Here is a 27,958-nt window from a genome sequence, read left to right as displayed (position 1 = left end):
TTTTATAGTAGGCCAGGTAATAGCTGTGTTGATTTAATTTTGAAAAGAAAGAAGGGACTGAAAAGGCGTCTGGGATGAAACCAAAACTGGAGTTATTTTGAAAAATTCCCCTGTAGTGTTTTTCTCTAATCCCCCTGTTATAATTTTTCCTTTTCAAGTATGTTGTTAGCAAATGCTAACTTGAATTTCAGGTTCACCAAAGGTCACCTCATTTACACTCAACTATTCAGATTTTAAAAAAAATAAAAAATAAATAAATTCAAAATTAAGGCTGACCTAAAAGGAATGCATTGTGCTATAAAAAAGTGCAGAGTATTGTCTCTAGCAAGATAACAATCCCCAGTGACAAAAGTGGGTTTTTTGCTCCCTTGTATTTATGGCAGGTATGGGAAATTAGGAATTGGTTGTTACTGAAGTATCTCCGCACACTGGCTTATTTGAACAGTTTCTGTAGTCCTGCAAAGGGCAGCACATCCTAACTGTGCCATGTATGATATTGGTAGATACCCCAGAGCCAGGAGGTGACTGAACTGCAATAATCGTTCCATCATTGCTGGTCTGTTTTAATTTTGCGTTCTTAGACACTGTGGTGTGAGAAACACATTTGGACAGGTTGTACTTTGCATTTCTTCATGCTTACATTGCTATGGATGGCCTATGGATATAGAAGGGAATTTGTGTGGAAGATGTTGACATTAGATGTCATATTTGTTAGAAGGGGTCAAGCTGGAATCAAGAGAGTCCAGGAATCAGGTCAGTCAGAATTACCCCATTTCAGAATCAAGAGAAGTCAAGACAAACAACCAGTAAAGGGCACCACTGGCAGCCAAGATTAAGGCGCTATTTGCAATAGGAGTTTGGAACAAGGAACAGGTAGAGCTAGAATAGTGTCAGGAGCTAAAGGGCTAGAAGCCAGCCACAACATGACTCAAGAGCTGAGGAAAGGGATTCAAAGACCTAAAAGCACCACTGAGGTATGTGGAAAACCACATGCGCACAAACTGTATAGACCTACAATCCACATCTGAACTGCAAGGCATTATCAGGTCTTTAGTTTTTGAATAAAACTATTTACAGCCTGCTAGACTGAAAGCCCAGCAGCGCTTAAGTGATTTGGTCATGATGTGCTACTGAAGAGGTTTCAGACCCTACCACATGCTTACATATTTCATCCACCTTTCACCTCCGTACTCTGTTTCCCCTGAAAATGCCCTCTACCACGAATTAAAAGAAAACACTCTATTGCAGTGTTAGACTTTATGCTCGTACAAGTGGGTAAAGGAAAACTGTTGAGCCAGCTTTACTGCAGTCTGGAGCCGTAATGAGAGCTCTAATGAGCCGCCCACGACCATGTGGTGAGTCCACCTGAGACACTGGTTTGCAGCTGCTGGGACTGCCCTGGTGCTGCAGATGTTGCCTCCATGGTTAGCTAAGAACTTCTCCCTCCACCTTCTGTCCGACTGTTCTTCACTTCTTGTACCTGAGAGCTGCTGTCAGGGTGGCAGTGCTGCCCAGAGGAGGCAGGAATAAATCACTGCTTTCCTGAACTGCTGAGACCAATCTTCTAGGGCTTCCTTGGGGAGACAGTGGAAAGTATTCTCTGTTTGGGAGAAATAGAGATTGTGTTCGTCTCTCAGAGGCATTCAATACCTCAGTATCTAAATACCTTTCTCAATTTCAATAGGAGTTACTTCCCCCCATCCCTCACAGTGTTAGGGTGGCCTCATTATTGATATCCTTTAAAAAAACTATTAAAAACACAACATATGCTCAAAACACCTGTCTGCTATAAACTCCAACTTCTCAAAGCAGGAAATGATATATTCTTCCCACTACGACAGCTTAACTCGATACTTCCTCCCAGACCGAGTCAGCTCAGTGAAATCATTTTAGAGTATGATCCCTCACGTTTGTCTTAAAGCATTGTTTTTTGTGTAGCAATTGTGTGGCAATTTATGATTTTCTAGGATAGGATACATCATGAGTTTACAGAAGTTTGGATGTTAACCCTGCTTTTGTAGTTCTGAGAAACCTCTAAATAAACCAGGAATTTCAAAGAAATTACCCAGTCCTATTGCTTTATGCGCTTTTCTCTCTTACCTACTGATTCTGCCTGGGTCCAGGCACCCTGAACAGAATTAATTTCCACTACAGCAGGAGTAGGAATGAAGGGGTATTTCTGTTGATTCAAGGTATAAAAATATTGGGACAAGTCTTTGGGGAACAAAGATTAGAAACTAGGAGCTTTCTCTTTTCCCTTTTGTATTTTTTTTAATTGGTCTTTTTTTCTTTTCTCCCTCATAGTTTCCATCTTCTTCACACAAAGAAGGATGCCTCATCTCTTCATTTTGATATTTGGTCTACTGCTTTGCAGGCAAATAGCCCCTGACTCTGAATATGTTTTTCTGTGCCAAAATCAAGTTTTTATTAAATAATTAAAAAAAGGTTTTGTTAAATAGAAATTTTCATCTCCTTCCTAAAAAAAGATTTTTCTAGGAGATGAAATAATGAGAGCTTGTAGAACATTAAATGAAATATGTAAAGTTTACACATTAATCTACATAAACTCTTCTTCTAGCTTGTGGAGTAAGGTGATTTTGTTTTACGTAGAGAAGGTGGAGTCTGTAACGATAATTTCTTTAATGGGATTTGCAGACAGCTGAGGTGGGAGGTGTGTCCTCCTCTCTGCCACCTTCCCAGAGCCCTGTGTCTTTTAGGGCAGGTTCCCACATGTTCACTCACCTTAAAGGTGTTTTGCCTCACTCGCTCAGCTGTCTATTTCAAAATTGCTTACATGTTGCTTTTCAGAAGAATTCAGAGATACAAAAGGAGGATGACTGCTTCTAAAGTCTAGATTTCAAAATCAAAATAGTAGAAGCCTAGGACCTTGATGCTGTATGAATTCTTCAGTTGCTGTTCAGGGTCTTTTTGAGGGGTAGGCTGCTGGTGAGCTACTTCTAAATCAGACACACCTTTGGGTTGGGCTATTTTGGAAACTAAGTAATTGATGAGGCTCAAGGTATGGTCTGCTAGGAACAAGTGATTTTATTGTGTGTTTTTACACGTACTTTGATCAGCTGATGCAGTTGACTGACAGTCTCCTCTGTAAGTAACTGAGGGTGGAGGAGTGGTGACCTGCAGTCAGCCTTTCCTGACTTTTTCCCAAAGTGGGGATTGCTGGATTTCAGGCAGCTGGGCAAGAGAGGAAAAGGGACGTGATATGGGGGTGCCTTTATTTGGGGAGAGCAATCCCTTTTATTCCCGGATATGGAATGGACTAAGTCAGAAGCTGCAAGGCAAAAAATCCTGGGATAAACATCTGGATGAAATCAACTTACTCCAGCAGAAAAGGTACAGTGCACTTCAGCCTTCCTGTCTTCTCTTTCTTCTCCTGCTCTCCCTGTAGCTGATTCTCACTCTTTCCCCTTAGGCTTTTCTGTCCGTAGATAAACTTTAAACAACCCTGGAGCACTTTTCTCTATCAGATTTCTTCCTTCAAGGTGGAATGTTTCTGGAGTTCCAATCTTATCTGCTTTCACAGGTAGATTTACCAGGTTGCAATTGAATTACCCTGAATGCAGGACTTCAGTCACAAATTAATAATGTATTCTCTTGTCTGTCCTGCTTCATTGGTAAAGCTCACAGGAAAATGCATGAAGGTTTGTTTTAAATTATTATTATTACTATTATCATTATTATTGTCATCATTATTATTATAATGACTATTAGGATTGTGTGTGATGTATAGGCTGCAGCCAGCTGAAATAGTGGTGCTTTTTTGTCAGGATTTTGCTTTCTGTCTCTCTAAAGGTTGCTTTTACTATGGGGTAGAGTAGGCTTAATATTGCTGAATGTTTTGGGGGTCAGTCACCTCCTGGGTCAGACTGTGATTTCTCAGCCCTGTGACCTGAGTGTCAACATGCACAGTGACTCCTCTTAGACCTTAGGTTATCCAGAAGATTGGCTGTGTCTTGCCATGTGAATACTGAAGGCTGTTTGTGTTGCTGCTCTGCAGGGCTGCTCCCTCCACACACAGAAATGTAGCACTATTCATGGAAATACAGCTGGATCTGGTTTTCATTGTCATTTCTGCATGCACAAATGCTGCAGTACTCAAATAACAAATTGCTTCCAGTTGCTTGTAAAAATCTGTTTTTTCTTTCCACACATAACTCTGAACATCTGTGGGGACAAAAAGGTGACTGTGTGCGACAAAATCTATCTATACGTATGTATATGTATATACACATATATGAATAGAAATATGCAAAGAAGCAGTTAAGACGGTCACAAGTACACCTTTAGGGAAAGAATTATAACTTCTGGCCAAGTAACAAAGCCTGTTCCAGTTTACTTCAGAGCGGCGGGACTTAAATGCACTTAAAATGGGAGGGACAATGGGAACAATTGTGTTTCTGTGGAATGCTGAAGTGTTTACATTTTGATGCGTTCATGAAAAGCATCACAGGTAACTGAAAAATAAGTTCTCAGCAGATTCTGTAAGATCCAAATGAGTATAAAATAGAAGTCTAAATATATTAATATATTAAATTAATTATATTAATTATATAGTTGTAATTAATGCCAATAAGCAATACATTGCAATACATTATTTTTTAATTATTGTAACATTATCTTCATATTTTTAAGTGAAAGAGATGTGGAAGAAAGCTCTGCTGATCTCTATCTAACCTCCCACTTGAAGCTGAGCTATTGCCAGCAAGAGATCACATTGCTTAAGCTCTGTCTAGCTCAGTCTTGAAAGCTTCCCAGGTCCCCAGATTCTGCCGTATCTTTAGGTACCTGTTACAGTGCTGTAGTAACCTCCTAGTGAAAGAGGGTTTTTTCCTCCAAATGTTCAACCTGAATCTCCAAAATCATAACTTTTGATGATGTTCTAGTCCTTGGTTTACCATCTGCTGTTGTCAAGCGGGGTTTGGTCTCTTCCTTTTTGTTGCTCCCTTTCACATAGGCTAGTCTTAGGTTGCCACTTCTCTTTGCTCATTAATCCTCACTAGTCATGTGCTCCAGGGCCATGAACATCTTGTGTGTTGCTACTGATGGAGGAAAACATGAACTAACATGAAAAAATGTTAGTCATACAAACCCTTCTGCATAAATTTCTCTTAGGTCACTGTAGTGCAATCCCACTGGTCCCAAAGTTAACTTTTCTGTGCTTCTTTATAAAGTTCTCTGTAAAACACATGCAGTGTGCACAATATTCACTGTGATATCAGTGTTGCATGGGGACACCATTGTTCCCTTCCATTTCAGGTCTATGTGTTTCTCACAGCTTTCAACTAACACAAATTAGCCTCCTCCTTTTTGGTCACAAATTATGTGGTGCCAATATGTGAAAAGTCTTTTCCTAAAGAGGGACAGGACCAGCTCTTCCTATTGGGCTACTTTTTTGTTACTTGTCCCCAGGGAAGCTCAGAGTTTGAGGAGGAAAAAAAAACCCGAACATTTTGCAGAGGACTGGAATCAGTTTTATTGCTTTTGCATTTTTAGTTATGTACAGATAGAAAAACACACCAGGAAGACCTTCTTTGGTGACTGGTGTGTGGGGGCCACTCTTATGAAACCTCCTTTTGTGGAAAATCTGTTGTAAGCCAAAAGGGCTTTTGCTGCGTCCTGTCATTTTGTGGTATAGAACTGCAGTGTTGTGGCTTCAGCTTGAGTTCTTCGTAGTGAAAATGGTGTTGGAATATATACAGTAATTAGCAGTGGTTAAATTCTACTATTGTCTTATTGAAAGCCAGTGGTAAATATGTTACTATTTAATTGTCATTCTCTGATCGCACACAGAAAGTCAGCAATAGAAGAACAAGTCTTTTTTTTTTCTGTCTGAGGACTGGTAATAATACCTGAAAACTAATTGTTTTGGCAGTTGTCACCTTCCCTGGCACTGATGTTCATACTCTTTCTTCGTATGAAACAGTGTTTTGAATCTTACTAGCGGTAGATTTTAGCATTATTTATTCTCATCACTCTTATTCATCCTATTCACAGAAAGGGATTAATATTGCACTCTATAATATTTCCCCTGGGGAATCCAGGTTCAAAAAATGTGATACAATCTCCTAGAACTGAAAAGGACTTTGAGTTTATTTGGCCTAAATATTCTGGTATTTCTCTGTTGAAGACTCTCCTTTTAAACAGCCTGTAGCTCAATGTGGAGTCCCAGGGACCGTGGTCACATCTCATATGGTCTCTCTAGAATCATCTCTGGAAGCAAACTCTGGGATCTACGTGGCCTGAAGCACATGAACATAAACCCTCAACATAATTCATAGAGATGGAGAACAGAAAGATGAATACTTATGAAAATTTGGGCCTGATAGAGGTGAAGAAGAATCACATGTGTGTCACAGTGTAATAGATCTAGAAATTATTTTCAGTGCAAGAGTTTCTAAGGAAATGTGAACAAATTCCTCCTGGAATAGGATTTTAGAAAATCCACCCTATGAGAATTGCACTGTTCATAAAAATTAAGCAATATATAAATGAGAACAAGTGAGTACATGGTTCCAGTACCTGTAAAAGTATAACAATTACGTAGCATTTTTCCTCCTACTATTGCCTGTATCCATAACTCTGATAGATAAACAATAAATATTTATTATAAGTAATACATTAGAGATGCCTGGGACAAATTGCATAACTTGCAGAGAGCTATGGTCATTCCAAAGATGTCACAATAAAACTTTCCGTTTCCAAATTCTCTGGTGGCTCTCTAGTCTCCCAGACATATTAGTGAGGTGCTTTGCTTACCCTGGAAACAAATGTGGCACAAATAAAAGGGCTCAGCCTAATGCAGATAAATGGAATTGTTTGAGAGTTGTACAAGGACACAGAGAGTCTTCAGCTTCTACATAAATCTTTCTCAAGCTGGTAGTGAATGAGCCGTCCCCATAGTTTGGCTCTTCGTGTCTAAACAACATTACTGAGTTTTCATCCCACTATTTAACATAGCATTGTCCTGTCTTAAAATCCACAATACCTGTCTGTATTAATTGGTTCTTTTGCTCCCAAAGGTGACAGTGAAATAAAGATGCCAGCTCCCAGTTCCAGCACTTTATTTATAGTTTGTTTCAACAACAGTGTTTCTGAGCAGTCATGATGCAAAGAACGATTGGCTGCTGCTGCGCATAAAATAGAATCAAAAGCATCAATGGCAGCATTTCTGGTCTTTACTGATACACCTTCATCCTAATGAAAGTTTTGAGACTAATAAAGAAAAACAGTCTCCCTAATTTAGCAAATGTAAAGGTCCTCCAGAAGTCGTGTTTCCCCAGCAACGCACAAGCTCAGCCATAGATGCATCTCAGGCTCATAGATTTAGGAAGTTATTTGTGGATTTAGGAAATTACTTGATTTCCTAAACTTGGCCATAGGTTTCCTTACAAAGAAGAAGACATTAAATTTGTGCCCTGAAAAAACCCCACCCCAAATTAAAAAACTATTAGAAAAAAGTTATTAGACACAGGGTAAGGAACACAACCTGGAATAAAACTGCAAGAAAATCCCTATTGAGGAGGGCTGGAAGTTTTGATGCAGAATAAGGTCATACATCAAAGAACAAATTTGTTTTATGACTGCTCCAGTGATAATAAATAAGAACTAACAACTTAAGAACCATTAAAACAATTCTAGCATGAGATTATTATTATGATGATCTCAGATGCAGAATTAGGAAAAAAAATATGTTAATGCAAGCAGAATGCCCTGCTGGAAATAACTGATCAAGATTTCTATTGCTTTGTGTAGCAGTTAGTCAAATATCTGAAGGGATAAGAATTCCCTATCAGTTTCTTGTCTAGTAACATTGGCAATTATTAACCTGTTTAATTAATTTCCAGAGAAGCTCTGTTTACTCTCAGCTGAAGGGGCTTTGACATACACAAGCAAGAGGTCCCAGTTAACTTGCTGAGTCTTGTTGCTGGTGCTGAGGAAATTTGCTGACCCTGTTGATTGTCCAAGCCCCTGTTATCTGGATCCTTTTCACTTTGTGCAGTCATTCACCAACTCCTTTGGCATCTTGCTAGGTGATTGCTTTGATCCTCTTTCAGCTGGTTGGCTTCCTCTGAGCAGCCCTCTGCTCTCCTGAAGGCTTTCACACATTTACATGCACAGACTAGGAGAAGGAAGGGAGAAGATGAATCTCCTCTGACAATTTCGTGATTCATTCTGGAGCATGGATATTCTGAGCACAACAGGGAAAGAAGAGAAAGCTGAAACAATATCCTGATGGTGAATTTATAGCTTAGGTTAAAATAACTGCTTTAGAACTTCAGGAACTGACTCTCCATGGGTATAAAGCTTGAAGCTGGAAACAAACTTAAATTAGGGCAAAGAATATAGTGAATGATTGAAGTTGTAGAAGCTGATAAGGGAAGAATAGAAAAAGATGCTTCTGAATGATGTCCTGAAAGAATAACCATAGCAATCCAAATTCTTCTTTTTATAATGAAATTAATACTTATTTACTAGCCTTTGCATTCTCTATCTGTCCATAAGTGAAATGAGCAGGCTGCACTCCAGAAGAAGTTCTTGAGAAGCTCTTGAAGCCTCAAAGGGCACATATTACCAGCAGAAAGTGCTTGTGAAATCTTTAACCTTGTTCAGAACTATTTTACATGACTTCCTCAGTCATAATCTGACCTAAATTTTATCTCCTCTTTGTTTCACAATGGATTTTCTGGTGTTCCTGGTTTTGCCCTCACCTATATTGGAAAAACAGCTCATGGCTTCCCAAGCACATCATTGAATCATCTGTGAAGAAACCTGGCTGATAGTAAGGCATGATCTAGGCTCACGAGCTGCCTCCACACTGACACATTCCTTATTTCAGTGAGAAGAACCCAGGAGCACATCCAGGTGGAAACCTGTGGTTCTCATTGCCCCTCAGAATTACTGGCTTGCTATGGAACTGTGCTTATCCTAAACTGATCCTGTAAGGCAACATCCAGTCTGCCTAGAGTTACAAACTTAACTTAGCTGGGTAAATCAGGAGCTTAATATTCCTTGATTCCATAGCTGTTGAAGGGGATGAACAGGATTAGAAGAGGAGCTTAACTTAGATGTGCTGAATTATCGTCTCAAAGTGTCTAGATATGTCTGCTGAATCATTTTCTGAAATACAGCCTCACTGTTCAGTGACATAATGGTACTTTATGGAAACTAAGCTCTTACTGTAGGCTGCTCTTTTAAGAGACTTAGGTTACAGATTTTGCCAGCTGCTGCTTTGACACAAAGGGGCCCAAGAAATAAAATGCAAAACTCACGCTGTGTTTGATCCGTCAGGAAGAAAGTTGGTTAAATATGCAGAAGTTAAATAATTGAAAATGTTTTGGAGGCTCTAAATTCAGGCAACTTCATTTAATTTTTTATATTAGCAAATTTACTTCCCCTAGTTTTTGACATTTATGTGCTCAGTACATTGCTGTAATATATTAAAAATTAGTTGATAATTAGAACGGTATGTTTTAAATGAGGTTAAAATGTTTCCCCAATTATGAGACAGAAAATTAAATGAGAGCAAAAGCATATGCTCAGAACATGTAATTCACAAACCTTTGAGACATCACAGGCAATGTGCCATGACATTTGCCGACATTTCTGAGTTCCTCTTCTGGTTTGCTCTTTGGCCTGAGATCTCTGGCATTTTAAGCCCAGTTGGAGGTTGCTACAATAAGAAGAAAATTTTGACCATTTTGCCCTCAGTTTCCAAACACTGAGCATAGTATTTTTTAGGTGCCTTCCTCGTAGCTGTATCGTGATTTAATTAGTTGTTTACAAGAACTTTGGTAATTTTTGAGAGAAAGGCATTGTGTTTGTGTCCTCCCATGCCGTCTCTTGCCCAATCCTTCCTCCTCTCTGAGGTCATTTGAGGGATAAAAGCCTACCCAATAAAGCATCAACATATTAATTGTAGTATTGTTTATGCTACTGAAACCCCACCTCTTCCTGCCTCTGAAACACGTATTTTCCAGAAACACAGAGTCTTTCTTAGCCAAAATAGTGGCAGAGGTGGCAGGCTGACTTCACTAACACTGAATCTTACGACTTTTGCTTAGAGTGCCTCTTTATTTAGTTCCTGTTTGTTTGATCCTAGATGCAATCTCCTCATCAAATCATCTTGTCATTAGTTACTAATGAAACTGACGCATGAGTAAGCTATAGAAGGAATACTTCCCTAACTAGGACTGTGAAGGACATATAAAAATATCTCAGAATGGCTCCCTGATTTATTGAGGATGGTTCTTTTTATCCTGAATGTTTTTATTTCTCCTCTGCTCTTCGGTGGTTTTCTAGTTTAGTTTCTAGTGACTTAAATAATGGGGTGTTTTTGGTGACAGGAAGGGCTTATTTTGTGGAATGATACAATGATGTTCAGTTATGCTTCTATTACTTGTAGGCCATGTCCATTAATTTACACTTACTCAAATGTTTTCTATTTATCTGTATAATTCTGATATTTTTTGTTTTGTTTTATCCCCTGAGTTTTCTCAAGTGTCTCCAGTGTCTTTCCACTATAAAAGAGAGCAGAACTCATAACATTTCAAGTGGATTAAATCCACAGAGATAATGGCATATAAATTCCTTTTTTATTTAAGATCTTGTTCATAAAATAATAAATTAAAGCAAGAAATACACATTCCTCTGAGCCACAGAATTCATGTTGCCCGCTTCCCTATTTTTTGTCATTAAGCTGTCCTGTACTTAAGATGCATGAGTTGTAAGAAAACATTTTTTGCAATGGGCCATTTGTATTCTCTTTGTCTCTCATGTGGATTTTAGTGTGGCTTATAACAGAGCTATATTCACAGGTAATGTATCCTCACATCAGTGTTACCACTTAATGCAAAGCACCTATTGCTTAATGTAGAATTTATCCCCAAAATCTTGTAACTAAATAATGCCAGAATACATGGAATGCCACCAGGAGGAAGCATTTACTGTATCTGCAGGTATATAGTTTGATTAATGTGTTTGTCCCACATGCTTTTTTGGGGAGGTGTGCTTGAGACAATTATTGCCAGTTGTTAAATTGTAGTTAAGGGAGAGATAGAGGCTGGTAGAAAAACAAGGGCTGGTGTTATCTTTGTTCATATCAGCTTGAATTTCTGATTTTCTACTGTAATCCTTAGACTTATTCCACATCACACATTGCAGCCTGACCTGGGTCACTCTAGATAATTAAGATCAAATTAAACATCTGTACTAGAAAACAGCAGGGGTGAGATAAAAGCACAAAATTTTAATTTGAACAAAGGTCTAAAACAGGAGTTACCTTGTTAGGAGAGAAAAATGTCTTTCTATTTCATCCTGAAAACTCATGAGACATTTTTTTTTTTTCTTTTGGTTTGAGAGTCTTTCCTCCCCTTTAATCTTTATCTCCTGAATATGAGATATCTATAATTTTTTATTTGTATAAAATCAAGAAATCAAAAGGCCCACTCCAAATGACTTTTTAATTTATTTTAATTTTAATTAAAGGACAAACCTGAACATACTCAAAGACAGCAGAAATATTCACCTCAGTTTTGCAGATTTTGTTCTTTTTTTTACTTTTGTGTGGCCAACTCACGCTGAACATTGCCAAACCTTGTTTGGATGCTGAACAAACACTGCAGGTAACTCTCTTTAGGTACTTATAAAAATTGATAGGAGCACCACCTGAGCCTTCTCTTTTCCAGGCTAAACAGTCACAGTTCTCTCAGCCTTTCCTCATCAGAGAGATGTTCTATTCTCTTGATCATCTTTTGCCTTTTGCTGAACTCTCTCCAGTAGCTCCATACGTATTTTGTTCTGAAGATCCTAAGACCTGGATGCAGGGCTCTAGGTATGGCCTCACCAGAGCTGAGTAGAGGGGGAGGATCACCTCCCTTGACCTGTTGTTTGCTTCCAAAGACCTTGCTGTAGTGAAGTTTGGTGGCTGTACTTATAAATTCTTCATCAAGTGCAAAAGATGTGCTCAAATAACCCAGATCCTCATGGAAGACTCAAGGACATGCTTCAGCTATAAGTGAACCACTCTGTCTGGAACTTGTTTGAGCACATGTTCTTTCCCAGGACATGAACATATTTCAGTTCTCAACAATTTCCTCGATTCTCTCAGCACTAGAGAAAATACTAGTATAGCAAAGGGTGTCGAGTTTTTCTCCATAACTTTGTATATGGAAGAACTACATTTCAGAGCTCAGTCTGTTAATTATAGGAAGTGTTGCAAGAACACAGATGGAATTCTCATTTGCCCTTTTCTATCCACTGTGGGAGCAATTCAGACAGCAACCTTTTCTTAATTTATTGTGCTGTGTGAAGAAACAAGTGGCTTTTTCTGGCTCCTGAGATAACTGTCTACTTGCAGGAGGCTTCAATGACCCATCATTCACTATTTCTGTGCTTCAAAAAGTGGGATACAAAAACAAGAAACAGTTTGGTTGTTTCCCCTGTCTTTCCCCTCTGCTGCCACCATACGGTTCAGTATCACTAAGCTAAGAGATGATGAACTTCAGTGTATTTTTAGAATTGCACTGCTCTGCTTTTTCCTGTTCTGTTTTTGTTGTTTGGGGGTTTTTTTGTGCATTCAAGGAATACCTCAGATGGTAGATGTGCATTGCTGATTTTTCAATTAAAATGTTCAAGATACAAACTGTCTTGAGCAAAGGCCATGTTAGCTATGGAAATAGGTACCATGTGTTTGACTTTATTCCTTATCAGACGTTTTTTCTTGACTGCAGAATCTGGGAATCCCCACTCCTCCAGGCTGCCAAAGAGAACAACCTTGCTGCCATTAGGAAACTTCTCACTGACGGAACATGCGATATCTATCAGAGAGGTAACTGGGATTACTTGAGAAAAATGGTTTTCTGTGGAAGGCAAGAGTTTCCTACAATGAGTAGCTTGTTAGTTTGCTTAAACATTTGCATCAGCAGACTCTGATGATTTAACTCTGTCAGCGGCTTTGCAGCAAAGTGAGTTTTCTGACTTGGTTGTGCTCATTCACTTCATGCCTGAAGTCAGCTGTCACTTACAGACACCTGAAGTTTCTGCTCAGTTTTCAGATTTTGTTGAAGCGAAAGACAGAGACTGTGCAGTTATGTGGCTGTACCAGGCCACTACTCAAGGGAGGACATAGCCCTCCTGTAATTCCCCACCTCAAGGAATCTATTTCTGCTTTTGTCCTATACAGTTGAACGTCTCAACAATTCTCACACTTGTCCTGCTGTGTTTCTAGGCGCGGTGGGAGAGACTGCCCTTCATGTAGCTGCCATGTACGATAACTTGGAGGCTGCAGTGGCTCTGATGGAAGCAGCTCCTGAGCTTATCAATGAGAGGATGACATCAGAACTTTATGAAGGTAATATCACTGGGAATGAGGATGGACGGGATTCCCTGCAGGCGGGGAGAGGAAGTACTATCTGTACGTTTGGGAAATTGGCTTATACCGTTCCTGGTTCAATATGTTGCTAAACTGTTACACAGCAAAACCAATATGCAAATGGCTTCTGACCTTTCCTAAAGGGAGGAATTATATTAAGCATGAGTACACACATGTGCAAACATGCAAAGACCTTGACCAGGGAATTGCAAGGGATTGGAAAGGGATTGCAAGGATATATACAGTTTGGTTTCTGACATACTCGTTTATAAAAAAAGGGATATCTGCCTGACCTTCCCTGAAAGGTGAAAAAATAGTTATTTGGTTGAGAAAATGAGAAATGTGGCCACTGCTCTTGAGGATAGACTCTTACCCAAATTTTTAAAGACTGCTTCTGGTTGAGTACACAGAAATTCCAGTCTGAATCTCAAAACCACTAAAATAATAATAATGGTGTTTTTAAAAATTCTTTTGGACTAAAAACTTAGAGTGAGTCTTTGGGAGTTTTGTCTTGACCTTATCTTCATTTCTTAGGAAGGAAAGCATAGTCAATCTCGCAACTTCCTGCTTGCTTCCCAGATGAGTGTGGCATGTCTTGATTTTCCCTAGGAAGAAAATCTAGAAAGTGCACCCTGTTGGGATTTTTTGGCAATTTGTAAAGTCAGTTTTAATAAACTAATGAAAAGATTTAAGTAGAACAGAACCTCTGTAAAATCTCTAGCACAACCCTTTGCACACAACAGGGATAACTTCAAAGCTAATCCCTTTAGCTGCTGTCCATTTACCGTGACTGACACACAAACTGCTGATCAGCCTGAAGTTGCTTTCTTGGAAGACAAGGTTTTGTTTCTGTGTCTTGCAGGGCAGACAGCTCTCCACATTGCAGCAGCCAACCAGAACACCACGTTGGTGAAGGCTTTGCTTAAGAGAGGAGCCAATGCCAGCACAGCAAGGGCCACTGGGCACTTCTTCAGGCGCAGCTCCCAGAACCTTTTCTATTTTGGTACAGCCTTAACTTCTCCCCTTGCTGCTAAAGGAGGGAACCAGTAGAGTGGTGAGGGGATATGGGGGAGCCTCACTATAATCCCCATCTAAAGTGGGTAAACAGAGGCTCCTATCTTCAAGCGTCATCAGACATGCATCTTTTAGCAGAGAGTAAGACTTCCTCTGAGTATGTGAATGATATGTGAATATAAAGAATACATTTATATATTTGCTTGTATGGAAATATATATATATATTGTATTAAAATTGTAATTTAGTGTCTTCCTAGCAGCAAATTACTTACCAACCTTCTTATGGAGGTAAACCACTGAAAAGAACATTTCTTCCTTTTAGTGTTGTGTGGGACAAGTCTTTTTTAACTTTTCTAATTAGGATGAGAAGTGGGGCAGGAAAATTTACAAGTTACCTACAGTAACTCTTCCTTTCATATCCTATGGCTTCATAGCATGTATAGCTTCCCCTCAGCATGCTTCAAGCTCTCCTACCTCCTGGATCCTTAATGTTGTTTCTCCCCATCCCTTTCATTTCAGGAGAGCATGTTTTATCATTTGCTGCCTGTGTGGGGAATGAGGAAATTGTGCAGCTGCTCATTGAAAATGGAGCTGACATTAGAGCTCAAGATTCTCTGGGTATGTGCTGTGGGACTCAGTGAATTCCACAGAGTGGATCTGGGCATTTTAATTCAGACTGTCATCCGTGCATGCAAATATTCTTCTCTCACTAGAAACAGCTGTGGGATGAGGGAGATGAGGAAAATAAAAGCCATCAGTCCATTCTCAGTCTTTGCACAGGGCTGGGCTATTCCAGATACTTCATCCAGTCTGCTTCCTCCATAGGTAACACTGTTCTTCACATCCTGGTTCTCCAACCTAATAAGACGTTTGCCTGCCACATGTACAGCCTGATACTTTCCTATGACAGGAGCAAAGAGGGACCAGGGTCACTTGAACTGATTCCTAACAATGAGGGGCTTAGTCCATTCAAACTGGCTGGAGTTGAGGGCAACACTGTGGTGAGTTTGTGTGACACTGGTACCTCTGTACAAAAGAGAAATGGAGGCCTTGAAATAACATCAGTCAGAGCAAGGGAATTTATGCATGTTCTTAGTGGGTAGAAGATACGCAACAAGATTTTTTTCCCAGAAGTCTTATGTAGATCCCAAAACCTCTTTATAAGAGATTTCTTTATCCTAATGAAAGAAATGAGTGCTTAAAGAATAGATATTTTCCCCCTATTTTTGAAGCATTTGAGTTAAACAGGTGTTAACAGACACATTTACCCCAAGCAACTTTTTGAAAGGCTCACAGAAATTGTCTTGCTTGTCTAGATTTCATTACTCTAAATGTGACAGATGGGAAGCCTCTTCAGGTGTCCACAGGCATTTATTCATAGACAAAATCTTAGCATTTAATGTAAACCCTCATCCTTCCACTCACTGAAAAGACAAAGGTGGTTAATGTTTCTTCTGTAGATTCACAAGGGACAGTATCATTTCCCTTGTCACACCTCTTTTCTGATGTCTTGTAGAAGAGTATTAACACATTTTTTTTTCTAATCAACATGTAATTCAATCTGAAGTCTATTGTCAGGAACTATAACTGTGTCAAGTAACTTTAGTAATTTGATTAGAATTTAGAGTAAAAATAACTCATCCTTTATGTCAAGCATGAGCTAATGATGAAATAGGAATCAGAAAAATTTCTTCCATTCTAAACCTGCTGTAATTGTTCCCAAGAGATATGGGAACCACAACAGCTACTGAGTTCAAGGAAAATATGTCATAATTAAGGGTTTTGAGCAACTTTATTTGTTCTCATTGCAAATACACTATATACTGGAAAGTTTCTGATATCCTTGCCCCCCTTCTTTTCTCCTCAGATGTTTCAATACCTTATGCAGAAGCGGAAGCAGAATCTCTGGTCCTTTGGCCCCTTGAGCACTGTGCTGTATGATATCACAGAGATTGACTCCTGGGCTGAAGATCAGTCCTTCCTTGAGCTCATAGTGTCCACCAAGAAGAGAGAGGTACTGTGGGCACTGCATGCATCCTGAGTGCAGACCATGGTGATTATAGGAAAGGAATAATGAGTTTGAAGGTTCAGGCTCACTGATAAAATCCATAGAGCAAGGACTTCATACCATGAGCTGCAGAGGATATGTGAAGTATAGGGGTTTATTAGTGGTCTGGCTACACCTGATGCTTTATATATAATTCTTCTGGGGCATGAAAATTGAAGGTTATTGAAAGAACTAGGTATGAACAAACTACAGAAAAGGGTTTTATCTCACCAGGCTCAGAGATACACTATGAACCTGTAGAGTAGCTCTAGCAAGTATCTTCCTGTAACTGTGATACTGATTAACTCTCACAATATCCCTGTGAGACAGGAGCACATTCAGAAATCTTAAACTGGCGTGCATTTTAAAACCACTCATTGTTATTATTCCCTTCATTTAATGGCAGGTTATGACTCAAAACAAAGTGGGCAAATTATCTCTGCTGTAGGCTCAAAAGCTTGTAAAAGGATTAATAAGACCAAAATAGCAGAGTGGAATGGCGAGCTTTGATAGATCTCCCTAGGACTTTTAAGGTACACAACCCTGTCAATTGTAATGACCTTAAATAATCCTAACAGGACAGGAAATGAATCAGAACACACTTCAATTAGCACAGTTCTGCCCATCCTGTATTATTTCCACCTATCAAAATTTTCATCAAACCTTTCTAACAAAAGTTTGAGCATCTGGAGAGCTTTGCTATGGAGCTCCTCTGTCTATGGACTTCTCATTTGCTTTTATGTGAAAACCTCCAAATTTCTGAGAGTGGGGATGCATATGGAAATCCAGGAAAAAGCAGTCCATGTCAAAAAATATAACAGGCTTGGAAGTTGTCCACTTTAGGAGACTAACCATAATCCCAAAAAGAAAGCAGAATATTGGGTCTCTCTCTTATCCCAAAGCATTCATATAGTGCATGCAGATCCAAGAATTGTCATTTCAGAAGAGAAGATATCCCCAAATATTAAGAGATAAAATTATTTCTTTTCCAGAATGCTCTTACATATATGCAGTTGCAATTTTTTGACACATAGCTAGTAATTTATTTTTTTTTGCATTTTATTTGTTTGGCCCTAAATGCTTGCTGTCTCTCTAGAAGAATGCCATGTGCGACCCCATCCCATCATCCCCTCCCAGTTCAATATTGGACTAGAGAAGCACTTTAGCCCCTTAGTCCTTATTGGACTTTAGCACTTTAGTCAGAAGCAGGTTCCTCTTGTATTAGGGGGAATGCATGCACACATAGGTACTAAGATATGTTTTCTGTTCCTGAAGTGGTTGGAAAATAAAAAAATATAAGGGAACTCAGTTGTGGGAAGATTATAGTAAGATTCAAACTTGTATTATCCCTTTGAAAATGAAATTTACTCTCCTATGCAAAGAATTCTGGAATACTGACTTCTACAGAAACCAGAACACCCATAGGTGGATTCTCTCTCATGAAGTTTTGATCCTTTATGATATTTCATAGGCCATTCAAGAGTTTTTTTAGAGTCATCTCCATTTATGGAAACATTCCCTGCACTTTGTGCACTGAGCAATTTTTGGCTGACTTAGAGGAAACAGGGCACTGTAGCAAGAGAAGAAAAACATCCAGAGTGCGTAAGGAAGTTTTTCCTTAAAGTAACCCGGTCACAACAATTTGAGTCACATTTTCTTCTCACTTACTGCAGTGCTCCCCTAAACAATAGAAAGTAAGTCTAGGATAAAGTGTGTGGCTCAGATTCATAAGTTGCAAGGTACACCTGTCTCTCCTGCTCATGCTCTGTCCAGTCTTCTAGTACAAGCTGAAGGCTTGATATAAGCAATTCAATTAAGTATCACCCAGATAATAAGGCATAAACTGAAAAGGCATATTTTTTCATAAGCCCTAGACCTTCAGAAAAGTAAAAATATCTTTTAGAAAAATGTGTAAGTTTTCCTACTTTAAAACATCTGATATAGAAACTTCCGTTGTACTAACAGGGATATTCTGTCGTCCTCAATTGTATGTTCCTAGATAGAGGACAAATTTATTCTAGCGTCTAACATGCTTTTTTTGTACTTCCCACTGGTAGTCAACAGTCGTTCTCTGCATGATATATTTCTTTTTTCCAAAGCTCTTTATTGACAAACTGAGCAAATCCAATGCCCACCAGAGCATTCCACTTTTGCAAAGGAAATTCAGTTTTGTAATGCTGAATAGGGCAGATGAACATAGCTTATTAACAGTCTCTCAAGAAAACTTGTGAATGCTGTTTATGAAACAATGCACTTTTGGCAATTAATTCCTTCTTTCTCTCTTCCTCAGGCACGCCAGATCTTGGACTTAACACCTGTGAAGGAGCTGGTGAGCCTGAAGTGGAACATGTATGGTCGTCCCTACTTCTGTTTCTTGGCCTTATTCTACATCCTCTACATGGTCTGCTTCACCATGTGCTGCGTCTACCGCCCCCTGAAACCCCGAACAGGCAACAGAACCAGCAGCAGGGACAACACAATCTATGTCCAGAAAATGCTTCAGGTACTGTGACTGTAGGAGTCTGTAGGAGACTGTAGAGCCCCCATTGGGCAACTCCCATCTAACCTACTTAACTGGAAAGTCCAAGCCTCCCCCAGTCCCCAGCTATTGCAGCTCTCCTCCTCCCCTCTCTGGGCCAGCTGACCTTTGTCAGGGAGGAATAGGAAGTGTGCTCTGTTCTCTGTTGCTGGGGCTGGGCTGGTTCCTCTGGCATTGCCAGGTCTAGTCATGTTTATTATAAGTAACAATAGGCTGTCTTCATCCCCATCCTCTTTTAAAATTTACTTTCACTTTATTTAAAATTTAATTTTAATTTTCATTAACTCTTTTTTTTTTTTTTTTTCAGGAATCATATGTGGCATATGAGGATGAGCTGAGGCTGGTGGGGGAGCTGATCACCGTCATTGGAGCTGTAGTAATTTTGGTCCTTGAGGTAAGAGAAACAGCTATACAGTTTCAAGTTTCACCAAGGCAGATTTTACTTACTAGACAAACATGGATTTGTGCTCACTACTTGGTAGGGCTTATTTGCTTAGTCTGAGCACTTCAACATAGTTCTACTGCAATAGACATTGCCAGCAGTGTCTATTAGATGAGACAGAGACTGTGACAGTGTCCTGAGACTCCAGGTGCGGAAGAAGCAATTAGAAGGATTGGTTGCACTCTCAAATACTGCTTGCAGGGTAATCCACAGTTCCTGTTAGCACCATCCATGGTTCAGCTGACTCCCAGATGTTGCTTCAGCCAGCACCCATAAATATTCCTGTGTTTAGGAATGCTGGGTAAAGTGATTTCTGTGCATAAACAGAGAAGTTTGTATTTGATTGGAGATCAGTTACTCCATGAACTTGTAACAGGAGCCTTTCTCAACCACCCCAACTTGATTTTATTATAATAGGAAATAGAAGATTGGAACTTTTGTGAGAAAACTCAAAAGATGATGACAGGAAGAACTGAAAATGAAACAGGTCTTGTAAACAGCTTTCTGCCTATATGGGGTGCATCAGACACAGTGGCACATCTGGCCAAAGGAGGTGATTGTCCCCTCTCTGCTCTGCACTCGTGTGACCTCAGCTTGAGTGGAGTGTGCAGTTTCGATTCTATGGTGTGTTCCAGAAGGACAAGTCCTTCTTCCTGTGCTTAGTCAGGACTCTGGGGCTAAGGCTACAACTAACACAGTGCGAGTTTTAACAAACTCCTTTGATTCCCCAAGGAGGTCTTTTTTGTCTTTGCTACTGAGGCACCTCCCTGTGACAAGTCTCTCAACCTGCCCAAGCATTCTTGTATTTTTCAGCAATTTCTGTCTCATCCCAAGAAGGGCCCACCTGGCTCAACCCTTCTTATTTTAAAGTAGCATAGAAATTGATCTATCAGAGGAGATGTGGCTGACCCCAAGAATCCATGGAAATTGGTGGTTGCCATGACATTTACTAGTATTATGGGAACTGAGTCCTTAAGCTAATAGGATGTCTCTCTTAGATTCCAGATATCCTTAGAGTTGGAGCAGCGAAATACTTTGGACAAACAATCCTAGGAGGGCCTTTCCACATAATTGTGTAAGTACAGAACCATATTTAGTCTAATAAATATATTGTCTATCATTTTCCCCACTGCACTCTTTTTCCATATGAGTCACTTTTGCAATTTTTTTTTAGAGTATTTTTTCTCTGAATTTATTTATTTTAACGGCTTGACCAATATTTCCTTCACTGAACTTTTTTTTCGCTGTCTCCTCTTTCTTGCAGCATCACTTATGCTTGCATGATCCTGGTGACCATGGTGATGCGTCTCACTAGCACAACTGGGGAGGTGGTGCCCATGTCCTTCGCCCTGGTGCTGGGATGGTGCAACGTCATGTACTTCGCACGGGGCTTCCAGATGCTCGGACCTTTCACCATCATGATCCAGAAGGTGTGAGACACAAACAAATACGGGCTATCCTGGCACCTCTTTGCAGATAGGGAGAACTGTAAGAATACTTTTTTCTCCCTCGGGATTATTTGCCTAATTTTGCATTAATGTCAAACAGACAAGTTCTTGTTTGCACAGAGAGTTTTAGAACTTTATTTCTTTAGTGCAAAGGTTTCCTTTAGTCTACTCATGGTCTTAGAATCTGGAAGAAGGTTTACATAGGGTGGCTTGGTGGAACAGCTGGGCCTCATGGTGGCTCTGTCTTTGCTCTACAGATGATATTTGGAGATCTCATGCGCTTTTGCTGGCTCATGGCTGTGGTGATATTGGGGTTTGCATCAGGTGAGTCTACAAACAGAAAATAATCATATGTTACCTTTGCCAACTGCTTTGGTATGAATTAAGAGTGTGGGTTTTGATTTAATCTCTGATTGACTCCTGAATAGCTGGAAAAACTGGTGATGATGTTTAGCTTCTATTTCTCTGAGCATGGTCACTTTCCCAGTACTGACTTCTGTTCTCAAACTATCAGTTTGGTTTTCAAATCTTGCTCTTTCCAGGATAATAGAAACTAGGATAATGCAGATAACTCCATATATTTTTAAGTTAAGGTTTAAGAACATACTGCATTTATGATATTTGTCTGTGGAAAATTGGATTAACACACAAAGCTTTATTATATCCCAGAGGATAAAAGGATCACTACTTTGTGAAATAAATAATAATCAAAGTAAATTTGGGTCATTTTATCGAGGACACCAGTGATTCTCACCAGGGATTTGTTCTTGCATAGAAACGTGTGCAGAGCCTTCCCAGACCAATTATTTTGGTCAGAATATCTTATAGGATTTTGTTACTCCTTCTGGAATGTGATTCCTGTTGTTAAACTCTCTCTTTTTTTTCCTCCTGATTTCTCTCTTCTAGCTTTTTACATCATCTTCCAGACAGAGAACCCTGAAAACCTTGGGCAGTTCTACAACTATCCCATGTCCTTGTTCACCACTTTTGAGCTGTTCCTCACCATCATTGATGGCCCTGCAAACTACGATGTGGACCTGCCCTTTATGTACAGTGTGGTGTACTTTGCTTTTGCCATCATTGCCACCCTCCTGATGCTCAACTTGTTAATTGCCATGATGGGTGACACCCACTGGAGAGTGGCCCACGAGCAGGATGAGCTCTGGAGAGCCCAGGTAATCTTGTTAAGGTGGGCATTCCTACCTTATTTCAAAGAGCAGCTAGAAGCCCATCAGCCTTTCTTGTCCATCCTGTGTCTCCCTAGATGTTCGTTCCCAATGCATGGAATCTCTTGTTAAATAGAATTGAAGTTGCAGCTTTTTTCTTGCAGATCACATTGCTGTGTAACTGAGAGTTTAATTATAATTATAGTGATTGTATGAGGGGGATAGAAGACAAGGTAATGATTACAGGAAGGACAGAAATGTCTTTTGAACCATTAAAAGAAATTGGCCTGTCTTGGTCAAAAGGCAAAGACATTCAACCGGTTTTATAGCAAATCAACAGGAAATTAATTTCCTATGTTTTTCTGTGTGAAAACAGTCAGACAAAGGGTTAAATGTAGTCATGTGGCCACAGTGGCAAGTTCTGATGACAATTAAAGTGGGTATAGATACTGTCCTCTTCTCTAGATTGCATTTCATTACCCTAATCATTTCCATGAGGAATAAAAAGAAAGAAATGTGACAGTGTTGTAAGACCACCATTACTTCTTCAAAACATGTCACAGACCTAAATTAGTGACTGCCTTATTTGAAATAGAGTATAGACTATATATATATATATATATTTATTTTTTTTTTCCTTAAGGAGCTGTAATGAAGTATAGTATGGATCCATGCTCATGAAACTAATATTTTTGAAAGAGAGTCTGATTTTTTTTCTAATTCATCTGAGTTTTTCCTTTTTTCTCATTCCACAGGTTGTTGCCACTACTGTCATGTTGGAGCGGAAACTGCCACGGTGCCTCTGGCCTCGCTCGGGAATCTGTGGGCGGGAGTTTGGGCTGGGGGACCGATGGTATCTCAGGTGAGTTCTCTTGGAGTGTGCGCCTGTAAGGGCCCAACAAGAAGAACCCAATGTGTGGGTGTTTATAAAGAGCCTCTCCAGTGGTCCTGGGAGTGTTTGAAGTGCTGTTGTTGAAGAATACAGACCCCAGTCTGTTTTCTGTCTGTGACTGATAGACAAGCGCTGTCCCCCTCAGAAAGCTCTGCTGTGCGTTTCCTTGTGAAAACATCTGATGCTTTCTCATCCGACAGTCACATTGGACAGACCCCAGAAACTGCATGGGTTATAAGACCTGAATTTTTCTTTCAAACTTCTTAAAATCAGGTTCACTGAACTTTACTGCTGTGCTTGGTCGGCTGTCCCTGTCCCTTGGACACATGAAATGGCAGAGGCAGAATCAATCTATCAGGCATTCAACAACAATGAGCTGCCCTCTGAATGACTCAAAATCAGAACAGGAATAATAGAAGTCAAAATTTCTTTCAGAACTGAACCTAGAAAATATGTTATCCTTTGCAATGACAAAGGCACAGGTCCAGGATTTCAGTTTAGGCACTGAACTGAAAAACTGTCTGTAGTCTGGGTAGCACTAAATTCCTCATTATTTCTCATTTTAATCAATATTTATGCCAGGTGAGAAGTGAATTAACTTTTGGGCATTTGCCTTTTCTAGCTGTGCCATCTTTTGCCGATAAAGCCAGAAGGGGGAGTGGTGGCTGTATGAATCATAGAATCATAGACTTGTAGAATATCCTGAGTTGGAAGGGACCCACAAGGATCATCAAAGTCCAACTGCTGGCTCTGCACAGGACTTTCTGCAGGCAAACAGCCTTGTGGCTTTTCAGATTTATTGGGCAGAATAAGCCAACCTAAAGTGGTGCCAATATGCAACACTTTCAGCCCAAGGCATGGGATGTAACAATGTATTGCAAGAGCAGTGTCCCAGAAATTCACTGTAAATAATTGGGAATGCCAATTATTTATTGGATGCTGTGAGAAAAGAGTGTTTCTGTGATTTAGTTCTGTCAAATCACATGGGTGTTCATTATATATATGTGGGACAGTAATTCAAAAGACAGTCTATAAGTAATGTAATCGGTGGAAGTGGAGCTATTAAATAAAGGTTCAGCAAGAGATGACATCCTGAGGCTGGCAGCCATGGAGTATCAGAGGAGGAAAGTCAAGAACAGAGAAAATAAATGAATATATGCATATATACAAAGTCTGCCAATTGCTTACAGCTGGCAAAATGGAAAGGGCAAATCATGACTGGGAAATGAGTTAAAGAACAAGAAACCACAGGCAGACAAAGGTTCTGAAGTCAGTGGTGGGGATGAAAGTCTAGGAGATAATTGTGCTAGCAACTCCTGGCATCCTGCCTGTGATCAGTTTCCTGTGCAGATTTTTCTGGAATGTCTCTGTCAGTAGTCCTGTTTTTTGGAGGGGTTTTGTTGATAAGCTGGCACTTTTCTACTTAATTCAGTTTATATCTTCTAATCCTCTTCCAGAATTGAAGACAGGATTGATCCCAACAAACACAAGATGATGCGGTACACGGAGGCATTTAAGGCTCAGGATAGGGATAACTATGACAAAGGCTCAGAAAAGCTGGAAACCAGCGGGGACACCCTGTGCAAGAAGGAACTGTCTGCTCTGTCACTGTCACGGAGCACATCCAGAACTAGTTCTCACCGTGGCTGGGAGATCCTGAGGCGCAACACCTTCCGCCAGCTTTGTGGAGAGGTCGGTCCTGCCGTGGATGAGGAGGTGTATGATGTCTAAGAAGCCTCTATTTTCACTCCACAGTGTATGAAGTGGTTCTTTTGCCATGACAGTTGTCTGACTGTCATGACATCTGCGCGAACACTCCCCATCATGCCGCACACATTCGTCAGCCTTGGAGAACTCTGCTGGCGAAGATTTTGTGAGCAGTTCATGGCATGTGTGCTACGATAAAAAATGCAATTTTTTCTCTCCTACTTATAAGCGTCTCTGCAATTGCACTGATATTTACACCGAGCTGGTGGGCTTGATGAGCTGTGTAATGCAAATGATCAAAAGAAGCCTGCAAAGGGATTTCATCCATTTACAATGAAGTGATCAGTCAGCCCTCTTCCAGACTGTTACATAGAGTATAACCTTCCCCCCACCAGTTTCACGAAATTGCAAGGCTCTCATAGCAAAGAATGACTGAAGTTCTGATTTATGATTTGATACAGAACAGGAAAAAAACCCCAAACTTCCCAGACCCCACAAACCCTGTAACTGATCTCAGGAATGAAGGTAGTTGTTGACACTGTGATGATTGAAAAGGACTGTAACTACCCAGCTGGCATTCAGGGCCTGACATATTTCGCCTTCTGAAGAAAGGCAGTCTCCATTAACTGCAGTTTCAACATTTCTGGCTTTAGCAGGACTGTTTTGGTTTTGGTTTGGTTTGCTTGTTTGGATTTTTTATTGGTGATGGATGTTTCTGTTTGTTTGTTTTATTTTTTTTTTTGTCACATGAATGCACTTTAAGCTTTTGAAAAGAAGTGATTGCTGTTCCTGGGAGGATTCTAAAGTGGGAACTTCTTTTCCAGTTGAGAGAGTGTATGACCTGGTTAGGTGACTTCCAGCAGTGTGAAATTTCAGCAGAGATATTTATCTCCCAAGTAAGCTAAAGCTGGTCTTCTGCTTTTTGTGGAAGAATAGGTTTCTGAGCCATAGTTCCCTGACTTATAACTGAGCCAGCAAGGTAGAGTAGTGAGCTCCTATTTAGCATGGAAAGAAATGGTGAGGAGATATTGAATAGATGAATAAGAGCTATTGCAGAGACAGTTCAGAAGCTGGTGCTCTCTCTCTCTCTCTGTCTCTCTCTCAAAGTCTAAAACTATCCAATGAACAGCTAAGGCATCCACACAGTTCCCTTCCAGGCATGACACTATGCCAGTCTGTCAGTTTATCATCTGCCTCAGACCACTTTAATAAAAATGAAGAAATGTTCAGAGAAATGGACAGTCATTTCAGGTTTTTTTTTTGTATTCTCACGCATGTGGAGTTTCATTCCAGTAGTAGAAGTTAAGCAGAAAGCAATCCACGGTCTTAACATTTCCTTCCAACAGTAATAATAAAAGCGACTTTGCTCTTTAAGAAATTAAAGACTATTATCTAGCACTAGACTTTGAGCTAAATCACTCTGTGATGATCAAAGCAGACAATGAAAAAGCTGAATCCAGTGGATTTCTGATTGTATTGAAATATCACTGGAAACCTCTCCCACACCTTCTCACTTGCAGGTGCTGTAATGAGTATCATGATCTTTGCAATTGTGTGTATTTATTTAAATGTCCACTTTCCCTTACTTGAATGCTTTTTTTGTGTGTGTGTGTGTTCCAGTGTAAGACAGAGAGAAGGCTGTCACTCTGGAATTCAACTGTATGCTTTTGAGTTGACTAATATTGAATTGAAGGTGTTGTCTGATTTCAGTCACTGAAGTGCTGTCATTCCTTCCCAAAACCCTTGGCCTTTACCCTGGTGATCTGTGGAAATGGGAGCAGTGTGGTACATTAACCAGAACTGTGAATTGTTGCTCTGATTGTAGATTAATTTTATTTCATAGTGAGTAGGCAGTAGCAAGAAGGGAAGAACTAATGATTTCCAGATCCTATCCCTGGCCCCAAATATAGTAGAATTTTTACTAGTTTGAAAACCACTGAAATACAATTATGATGGAACCACATACTGTCATTTCTACAAAAGAACTCCCCTTTATGACAAAATAATAATATTAATGATAGTATTAATAATAATAATAATGGTAGTTTGAAGTACAAGCTGTGTAAGCCCTGGTTCTGATTTTGCATTCTTCTTCATTGCTAAAAACATTGAGAAATTTGATCTTAGAAATTAAAACAACACTTTGACATGGCAGGAGGCAGAACATAACTCAGTAACCAGTGCAAGACCTTTTTTGATTTTGGTATCTGCTCTCCAAGTGCCTTCTTTCATAGAATTGCATCCTGTGATACTTAGCTTTCAAATTTCCTGCACAATACCCCTGCAAACAACAGCATCAGAACAGAGTGTTTGATTTTCTGACTTAGGGGTTGCCTAATGTAAATAGGATAGAGAATCATAGAATCATAGAAAGAAGGGACCTTTAAAGGTCATGTAGCCCAGAAACTGAGCATGCACATCTTCAGCTGGATCAGTTTGCTCACAGCCCTATCCAACCAGGCCTTGAATATTTCCAGAGATGGTGCATCCATCACAGCTCTGGAAAACCTGTTCCAGTATTTCACCACCTTCATTGTAAAAAAATTTCTTACTGGCTCCTATTGGAATTTGACTTCCAGTTTCCTAAAATTACTTGCATATTTAAAAAAGAGAAAACCCTGGAAAATGACTTTGTGAAAAAGGAGGCAGAATATTTTACCAATAGTAAATTGATTCCCTGGTTTTTAGTTGATGATCAGTGATGCAGACTATTTTTAGAATAATTTTATTTATCTGTAGGATAAATGGCTCCAGAAGAAAACTAGAGGCGTGGAAATTCAGCAGATGTAATGGGCACACCAGTTGTTGGAAATACTAAATTTGATACATGAATGTGGCTTACTCTCTTTCATCTGGACATATACACATGAAGTGCACCTGTGTGAATCTCAGGTGATGAAGTAATAGGAGGCACAGGAATAACCTTTGAGCTGTTTCAATGCAGTCTGGCTCTGACTCAGCAATAGCAGTGACTGCAGTCACACAGAGGCAAAGCACTTTCACTGTAGTGTTATGCATGAATGTGCTGCTTCAAGATTTGCTTCAAGTCTTGTGCTTTTTGATGTAATTATGTCCTAAAATTCTGAAACAGTATTGCTGCTCCTTGCTATTGCAAGGTGTCTTTCCTCTCCCTCCTAACAACATTGCAATGATTTCAAAGCAGACATTCCTTCCCTCCCTGAAAGTGCTAACCTCAACCTGTCTTCTACGTTACTGAAGTTTATGATAATGTGATAAGAATGAATGTTTTGATCCACTTGCTTGTAGTTAAATGAGATCTATTTTGCTGACAATAAAAATATGGAGTATCTTGA

At 39.8% G+C, this 27,958-nt stretch overlaps 1 protein-coding gene and 1 long non-coding RNA gene across 4 annotated transcripts; one reads left to right on the top strand and one right to left on the bottom strand.

Moving 5' to 3' along the window:
• Positions 1–3,031, bottom strand: LOC111937867 (uncharacterized). The gene is made up of 2 exons (XR_002868802.2): positions 2,743–3,031; positions 1–1,600 (listed from the first exon to the last, which is right to left on the bottom strand). It is a non-coding gene; the product is annotated as an uncharacterized LOC111937867 (long non-coding RNA).
• On the top strand, positions 2,667–27,958 carry LOC111937856 (transient receptor potential cation channel subfamily V member 5). 3 transcript variants are annotated; one of them, XM_086882552.1, is made up of 16 exons: positions 2,667–3,105; positions 3,189–3,351; positions 12,747–12,844; positions 13,244–13,366; positions 14,250–14,390; positions 14,923–15,021; positions 15,229–15,404; positions 16,271–16,417; positions 18,741–18,953; positions 19,297–19,383; positions 20,430–20,506; positions 20,696–20,861; positions 21,137–21,203; positions 21,786–22,054; positions 22,801–22,907; positions 24,395–27,958. In XM_086882552.1, exons 1-16 carry the CDS (start codon positions 3,081–3,083, stop codon positions 24,666–24,668), a joined length of 2,232 nt encoding a protein of 743 aa, XP_086738678.1. In that variant the 5' UTR covers positions 2,667–3,080; the 3' UTR covers positions 24,669–27,958. The 3 variants fall into 3 exon arrangements, with proteins under 3 accessions (XP_086738678.1, XP_086738680.1, XP_086738679.1); XM_086882554.1 differs by having other exon boundaries at positions 2,707–3,105; positions 21,786–22,068; XM_086882553.1 differs by lacking the exon at positions 2,667–3,105 and adding an exon at positions 19,849–19,918 and having other exon boundaries at positions 3,135–3,351; positions 20,437–20,506; positions 21,786–22,068.

The sequence above is a fragment of the Cyanistes caeruleus genome, chromosome 3 (assembly GCF_971803275.1).
Source record: "Cyanistes caeruleus chromosome 3, bCyaCae1.hap1.1, whole genome shotgun sequence".
Lineage (NCBI taxonomy): Eukaryota > Metazoa > Chordata > Aves > Passeriformes > Paridae > Cyanistes > Cyanistes caeruleus.
This window is presented reverse-complemented; position numbering and strand designations above follow the sequence as displayed.